Source organism: Leptidea sinapis, chromosome 20, assembly GCF_905404315.1.
Source record: "Leptidea sinapis chromosome 20, ilLepSina1.1, whole genome shotgun sequence".
Lineage (NCBI taxonomy): Eukaryota > Metazoa > Arthropoda > Insecta > Lepidoptera > Pieridae > Leptidea > Leptidea sinapis.
The window spans coordinates 10,165,780-10,174,741 of record NC_066284.1 but is presented as its reverse complement, the minus strand read 5'-3'; the positions used below and the strand labels follow the sequence as shown (position 1 = coordinate 10,174,741).

General features: G+C 34.9%; 1 protein-coding gene across 1 annotated transcript in view; it reads right to left on the bottom strand.

Annotated features, from left to right (window-relative positions):
- Positions 1-8,231: 8,231 nt before the first annotated feature.
- The window catches only part of LOC126970122 (inositol 1,4,5-trisphosphate receptor), a 61,374-nt gene continuing 60,643 nt past the window's right edge, over positions 8,232-8,962 (bottom strand). Inside the window, exon 22 of the mRNA XM_050815850.1 lies at positions 8,232-8,304. Coding sequence (XP_050671807.1) covers positions 8,303-8,304 — 2 coding nt within the window. The 3' untranslated portion in view covers positions 8,232-8,302. The remainder of the gene's footprint in view (positions 8,305-8,962) is intronic.

The following is an 8,962-nucleotide window of genomic DNA, read 5'->3' as shown; positions in this document are numbered from 1 at the left end:
ATCGCGATGAAAAGGATAACTCTTATAATATATAAAATTCTCGTGTCATGGTGTTAAACTTTGAACTCTTCCGAAACGGCTTGACCGATTCTCATGAAATTTTGAGTGCATATTGGGTAGGTCTGAGAATCGACAACAACACACGATTTTTTTTTTTAATTTTTTTGACATTTTATTGTTAAATTTGTTTGATTATGAGTCAGCATTAAAAATAAGTACATAAAACTTCAAATTTTCACCCATCTACGATCAAGAGTTACTTTTGTATCGCGATTTTAATATCGGCAATACAACGTTTGCTGGGTCAGCAAGTATATGTATATATATATACATATAGATATGTATTTTTAATTAGTTTACCTGTTTAAAAGCCGCCAAAACCTCCTGTCTCTGGCTGAAGTGCCTGAATAATAGCGCCAGAGCTCCAGAGACCAGCGCCGCTGAGGCTCCCTGCGAGCAGAGCTGCAGCAACACACGGAGTACCATTCGCCCTCCACACCCGTCCAAATCTAGACCATCCCTATATCATAAAATACTCACATATAACATGACCTTTATAGAGAGAGTTTTTAACACAGTGTAAGATCGAATTGAAACCACTTTTAACCGGTTTCATCATGGTTTATTTGTCGCAATTAATTTTAATACCATTTTAATGGTTACGCTACTAATCAGTGTCATGCTAAAGTGTCACCAATTTGTGCTAAACATTCTTCTATACAAATTTTAAATACTGTGTTGTTGCAAATAAATATTTTAATTTATTTGTTTTTTCATTTATTTTTTATGCATATGGTATGCAGTACAACAACTTCAAAGATTTGTAACCAAAAGAGAATAAGCGTGGCCAGTAAGTTTCTTGTATGTTCTCAAATTTTTAGAACATATACAGGTGGGTAACTCTTTATTAGAAGCCATAGTTTGAGTGAATATATATATAGACATATAGTATGTCGAGACTACCATAGACACTACCATTTAGGTATACTTCAATGTGTATATAAAACCACCATAAAACCAGTCAAGAGTAGTATCCTTGAAATTAGTAAATCTATACACAGTGCCTGTCTTGTTTATCAAATAAATAAACTAGAAACAATCTCAATTTTAATCTAGAATAAAAGTGATAAGGTTTAAAAAATTACTTTATTCATAACGAAGACAGCCACAGTGAATAAAAACACTCTGATTTCCCGCAATTAGTGCATCACATTTGGATCACATATACATGTTTCTCGCAACACATTAAACAGTTACAATTATTACAAACATCTGTGTTAGACTAACAGACGTTTGTAATAATTACAGACTATATAACCTTTTTATAACATCAAAGAGATAATCTTCTTTCTTTTCAATCAGAAGAGGTTATAATGCGTTCGTAATTTTAATTAGTTCTTAATAAAGAAGATGTTTCCAAATAGTATGGATCTTGCGAAAGCCATAACTACTTTAGCTTACCAAAATACCAAATACCAAAAAGATGGTTATGTTATTATATACAGGATTAATGTTCGAAATAAAATATAGATATTTCGATTGCGATATAAAAATGGCTTAATACAATAAGTTTAAGGAAACATCCCCTTGCGACATCACGAAATTGTTTAGTAACGAAAATGACACACAACGTTGTTGGAACCAGCACACACGAACAAAACACCGACAACACAGAAAAATATTTACAACACAATAATGAGTGTTATACCATTCATATTTACACAAATTTAGTTTAAACGGTGAAATAATCATGTGAAAATAGCTGACACCGGTCAAAATATGACGTGAAGTTTAGATGCCACGTTTCTCACTCTGTAAACCGAACTTCCCGATTTTTCGGGGATAAAATTAAGAGGTTTTTACCAGTGGGAGGCTCTTATGCACAGATTGCCGGCTAGTACCACACCACCGTACCACCGGTACCACAACGGCGCCTATTTATGCGGTGAAGCAGTAATGTGTAAACATTACTGTGTTTTGGTCTGAAGGGCGCTGTAGCTTGTGAATTTACTGGGCAAATGACACTTACCATCTTATGTATCAAGTTGACGAGCGCAATTGTTGGGCTTTTTTATGAATCCTACTGCATTCTAATGGGCAGGACGTATCAATTACCATCAGCTGAGCGTCCTGCTCGTCTCGTCTCGTATTTTCACTAAAAAAAGTTGCGAGATCACTAATTCGATCACAATAAAAGCGTCTATGGCGCAGTGGTAGAACCGTTACTTTCAAAGGGGTGCCCCAGTACGTAAGAATGTACGCGATGTTTATTTGTCTCGGATATAAAATATATCATTTTTATGGTTCCGCTAGTAATTATAGCATCATGCTGAAGTGTGACCATACTGTGGCAAACACATAAGTACATGATATATTACCTAAGATATAATTTATACATCCTTATTGCTGTTAGGCAACGCATGACAATGGGCATGACAGTAGATTCAATAAGATTTTTTATTTGACTTTAATAAGTGTAATTTCCGTGATCTACATGAATAAAGTGATTTAAATTTTTTGATTTTGACAAGCTACTCGCGATACGATTGTCCCTTTGTTTTAGTGTGCGGGCGTTGCTAAAAATAGAGGCTAACAGTTCGCCGATATTTTTTCCGCTGTTCACAGTCTATTAAGACGTATAAATTATCTAAGTATATCACTTTGTTTAGTTTGGTTATAATTCTTCTATATAAATTTTAATACGGTCTTTGTTACAAATAAATATCTTTCTTTCTATTATTTTATGAACAATACGACAAAATCAATATGTGGGCATGGGTCTTGGTTTGTACTGGCGTGACACGCCTTTCGGTTCGCCACGTATTCCGTTTGCTCTCGCTTTTCTATTTGACTAGATTCAAACGATACTATATATAACAAGATGAAAACGCTTCGCCACGCTTTCGGTTCGAAATTTTCGGTAAACACATGACACATGAAAAAATGTGTTATGAATTGATCGAATATGTCATATATTATTAAGTACCGCATAATGATGAAATTCATGCATTATCAAGCGGAATCGCATGCTAAGAAATTAGGTTACACTTACACACACTACTCTTGTGATGCAAACAAACAAACAAAGGTATTATTACATTATCACACACGATTAGATGTCATCTATATAAACTAATACTAGAAGTGGTCAATCTTGGCAAACTTGTGACAAATTTAAAGTTGACTTGTAATAGATGTTTAAAGATAAACTGCATAACTCCTCAAACGGGGAGTGCTCCGAAGAGCAGCTTCACCTGAGTACTGCAGCCAAATTTCACCTTCGCACGACACAAATTAAGATATCATCCCCACCATCTGGATGTGTGGCGGTCCTCCACAGTGCGGTAATCAAGGAGTTCCTTACACGTACTACAAAGCTGTGTTTTGAATGATTCCTGGACGATACGACGTGGGTGCTATCAAATAAAGCGCGTACACCTTCCTGCCGGCAACGCTCCTGTGGCTCCTCTGGTGTTGCAAGAGAATGTGGGCGGCGGTGATCACTTACACCAGGTGACCCGTACGCTCGTTTGTCCACCTTTTCCATAAAAAAACTGAACTACGGTAAGCATGTGCGAACATGTCAACTTTCGATTAATTGTTATTCCATTATCTAGTTTAAATTAAGCGTTGTAAGAAAAAAATATTTATCTGGTGCATGGTATATATACTGGTAATAATATACTCCGCCTAGTATCCTCTTCACGTACCAGTTGGGTCACGTGATTGGCCCACGACTACGTCATCTATTCTCGAGTGAAACAACGCTATAGACATGCTATAGATGTGAGGGACACGACAATATCGGTGAAATGGCGAGCTGTCAGTATGACATATTATATTAGTATAGTCATAGTCTTAGGCCATGAAATGAAGAGAATACCAGGCGGAGTTTATTATTTATTACACTATGATCGATTGGTCCTTTAAGATTTCGATCGTCTGTATAATTGTATAATAGGCACCAAAATTCAGTCAAAATTCCTATCACACTTATAGTAAAAAACACTGAGCATTACTTGAACGTTACCGCCCGCGAAGTAACGCGACGTTCAAACAGGTCATAATTTATCGATGTTTTAAATATCACCTCCACAAGAAAGTTAATTTATTTCTGGTCTCAAAACAATTCATGCAACTATATTAACAATACTTTAATATGCTTACATAAAATTAACGCTGCCATTACGGAGATGTGTACCAAAAATACTCGCAGCATTTACGCGTTTGATTAAATATTATATTCAATTTTGTTTAGTCACACAACACTAGTAATAATATTTCTCATTGTATTGCAATGATGTAAAAATTTAATATATAAAAATGGTCATATTCTATATAATATGTAGTAAGGGTCCTTAAACATCATTGAAATAGCGTTACAACATAACATAAAATCTGACGACATACTTTTGTTAAAAATAACACATTGCTGAAATGGAAGAGCGGAGACACCTGGTACAGGCATTATTTGCCTAAAAGGTGACTCCGGCCACTAGCTGCTGTAAACAATGTTTTCTTCTTCTACTATCTACTTCTAAATATTGCTTTAGAATGTGCCAAGTTTGATCACTTCTAGAGTTTTCTTAAGTACTTTCACTAATATCAACTAGCAAACCAATTCCAAACATTATAATTCAACATTTAACATAGTCTTATTAAAGTACTGACATAACGCACTCTATTAGAAAACAATGAACAAAATTGAATTAAAATATTTAGATGTTTCAAAATCAATATTTATTATTCTTTGTTTTCATTGGCTTCATTAATAATTTAAACTATTTTTAACGATTATAAATCTGTAGTATTAATGTGAATTGATGCTGCGTAAATGAAGTCAAGATGATTAAACCGATTTAAATCGTTAAAAAAAGTTTTGAATCAATGAACGAACTCTACCAAACGGCATGCTACTAGAAGCATGCACAGTATATATTATCTTACTAACAAATCTACATTTTTTGGTAGACAGTTGTCAGGCACAGTCTGAATTGCTCTGAAATAAGTCATTATTTATTAAAAATATTAATAAAACAGAAAAGATATATTGTCAATAGGTTGATTTACATAAAATATTATTGTAATAAAAACCGTCAAAAGTTATAGAATGTAGAAAATTGTGAGTCTAAAGAAAATAATTTAATTAAAGATATACAAAAAGCGAGAACTTTGGCTAAATGTACTTTGCATTATAAATAAACAGTACAGTCAGCAAAATCATAGATATGTACACGAAGAATTTGTCTTTTGTTATTTTTATTTAAATTGATTGAAATGGTATACATTTTATGTGTTATTAGCGGACGCTAAAAAGGCATGATCAATGGAAGAACGAAAGTTAAGGTCAAAACCATTTTTTTTTGCTGACTATACACCGTAATTACCCCCACTTCTGTTTCATGCATTAGTCAAATTCATGATTTGCTTGTGAATACGAGTAAAGTTAATTTAACAAAAGTTACTTAAAATTTAAAAGTAAGACTTATGAGATATAGCAAATATAGGTGCCAAGAAGAACATTTGAAGAACTTTAATTTGAAGAATGAAATTCTATGGCAACTAAATTAATAAAATATATGTGTCACTAAGCCGTTCGAACAATGTAATATATATATTTATATTCACGTCTAAAGCTCATTCATTCTTCAAGACTATTACTGGTAAGCTGTAATTATTAAAAAAAAACGTATTATAAATAGATCAAATAAATATGTTTACTTGGCATTCTTTTTTTAGCAAGAACAAATTCATTATTTTCTGATTCTTAGCACGAGACGGTTTTATCTTTACATTTATAACGTATAGATAGGGTGTCACTATAACATCTTATGTCTCAAGCTGACGAGCGTAATTGTAGTGCCGCACAGATTTTTGGGTTTTTCAAGAATCCTGAGTGGCACTGCATTGTAATGGGTAGGTCGTATCAATTATTATTATTATCAAAAAAAGGGGTGTCACTAGATAATATGTCAATAGATGATGTGCAAACTGACCGACAGCTGAATATCCCCTCGGCCTGTAAACCGATAGCTTCCACGTCAGCTCTGCCGATGTGGTCGGTCTTTTCTCCGGCCTGCTCGAACTCCTTCTTGAAGATGGACAGCAGACAGCTTATGCGGTAGTCAAGTCTCACGTCCAATATGAACTGGAATTGGCCACGTTGAAAAAAGACATAAACATAAAGCTAAAAGGCAGGCTAGGTCACTGTAATAAATTCCTTTACCATTATTTTTTTAAATTCATTTAGCTTTAGCTAGAGAGACGCAGCGGGGGTAATCACATGCCACCAGGAGACCCGTAAAAGTCCCAGAAAGTCTATATAAAGGCGGGGAAATACGGTTGTCGAATATTGTATGTATAAACTTATAATAAAATACTTTTTAGTGTACTATTTGTGACATTAAATAGGTTACATTTCAAAAATGAGACGTTATACGTTAAAATGTTATGAAAATACATAATATGTATTTAAATTTTGATACAAAAAACAAAGAAAAAATGCAAAGCAATGCGCGAAAATAATTGTAAGGTGTATGGAGTTAATGCAGTGTCAGTAAAAGAAGCACAAAGTTGGTTTACGGCCGTTTTCAATAACCTATCTATCCTTAGTTCAACTTACTAGAGGTAGACAAATCTAACCTTAAACGCTTAGTTACATTTCAATTACCTAAAGCATTGGACTATAACTATGGATAGATAAGATCTTGTCACTAAACGGTGACAGCAATGTATCCGTGACTAGAGATACATTATTGAAAACGGCGGTTAAACGTTTTAGATTCCGGGAATTTTAATGTCAAAGCACCTGGCCCTGGTCGCCTTGTTACGGATAAAATGGACGCCAGTTTCGAAAAATGCATGGCAGGACATGTATGCAGACTATCTGCATGATATATCCTTTAAAATCTATAATAATAAAATATTTAAAGTAACTTCATATTACTTTATACGGTGGTGAAGATATGATTTGTACCTGTAGTATTTCAATGATTTTAAGCTTGGTTTCCATGACGAGAGGATGTTTTCTGGCCAGCGCTATCGCTGACGGACTGGGTTGAGCGCCGCCTCCCACCACTTGCTGAAACGCATATTTTTCATTACTTAGTGGTTCAGGTCAATAAAAAATTAAAAAAAAAATCCAAAACATTTTTTCTAATTATTTTCTACATTTTGATGTTGATGCCATTTGAACAAAAAATAACGATATTCAATAGTTATATTATATAATGCTAAATCGAAATAATATATTGGTCTAAGATAGTTATTACATTTTTTTTTATATTAAAGGGGGCGAATCTAGTACAGGTAAATTACTTTTGGTACGTTCTTACCAGAGGAATGACAGGAGCGTTGCCGACCTTTATCCGACGCGCTTTTTGTGAAGGTACCACCCTGTCGTATCGTCCCGGAAACACCGCACAAGGAAGCTCATTCCAAAGCTTTGTAGTACTATATTTGTATATTTAATTATATTATTTATTCTAAGCTTTAAATTTTAATTTCCTTCTACAGCCAGAAAAAAGAGGTTAGATACATTTTGAAAAAGAAACTATATTGACAATCAAAAGTGAATGGTGAATGTCAAATAAATAATTATATTTATAAACATTGCTGATTGTTGTGTGGTCTGACTATATGGTTTTAATTAATAAATTAATGAATTGATTTTATTTGTGGTTTATTCATAAGAATAAAAGAAACTATACGGTTTATAATATTAATTGATCAGTGTTATTATTGTAAACTAATTAGAAGTTTAAAGGCACGGATGAGATTTTATATATATCAGAACAAATTACAGTTTACATAAAAATTATTCACCGGTGGAAATTGAGGATTAGGATGAGTGGGAAATGTCTAGTGTTAAAGGAATTTAGAATTACAGATTATGTTTAATATTTATATTCACTATTATAATATCGTTTAATATTATTAGTTCCATATGAAATATCTGGCAATAATACTGACAACAACAAAAATGTAAGTCTATTTATTTATGTGCTGACCGTACACATACACACACAAATGCACAAACGTCTCAAGAGTAATTAACCTGTAGCCTACGTGATAGAAAGTAAAAACCAGAGTATCCTGAGAAACTTGATAGATTGTCTTATGTGACTGTAAATACAACAGCAACCACAAACTTCAAACCGAAACACAACAGTACAATTGCCTTTTTTGTAGCATAACAGGTGTGGCTGTACTGCCCAGGACGTATACTTACATTGTGTGCAGTTCCCAGAGTGATGGACGTCATCACAGCTCCCATGTCACCTATTGTACGCAGCACGCCTCCTTCTGCTACCAGATATAAAGCAAAATATAACAATTTACCGAGGAGTGACAAAATGTTACGAATTGGTTAAATGTTTAATAAAGTATACTGCAGTGATGGATGAAGATTTTTTTTTTATGGAATAGGAGGACAAACGAGCGTACGGGTCACCAGTTGTTAAGTGATCACCGCCGCCCACAATCTCTTGCAACACCAGAGGAATCACAGGAGCGTTGCCGGCCTTTAAGGAAGGTGTACGCGCTTTTTTTGAAGGTACCCATATCGTATCGTCCCGGAAACACCGCACAAGGAAGCTCATTCCACAGCTTTGTAGTACGTTTTTTTTTTTTTTATGGAATAGGAGGACAAACGAGCGTACGGGCCACCTGGTGTTAAGTGATCACCGCCGCCCACACTCTCCTGCAACACCAGAGGAATCACAAGAGCGTTGCCGGCCTTTAAGGAAGGTGTACGCGCTTTTCTTGAAGGTACCCATGTCGTATGGTCCCGGAAACACCGCACAAGGAAGCTCATTGCACAGCTTCGTGGTACGTGGAAGAAAGCTCCTTGCAAACCGCACTGTGGAGGACCGCCACACATCCAGATGGTGGGGATGATATCCTTACTTGTGGCGTGTCGTGCGAAGGTGGAATTCGGCGGCAGGAATCAGGTTAAACAGCT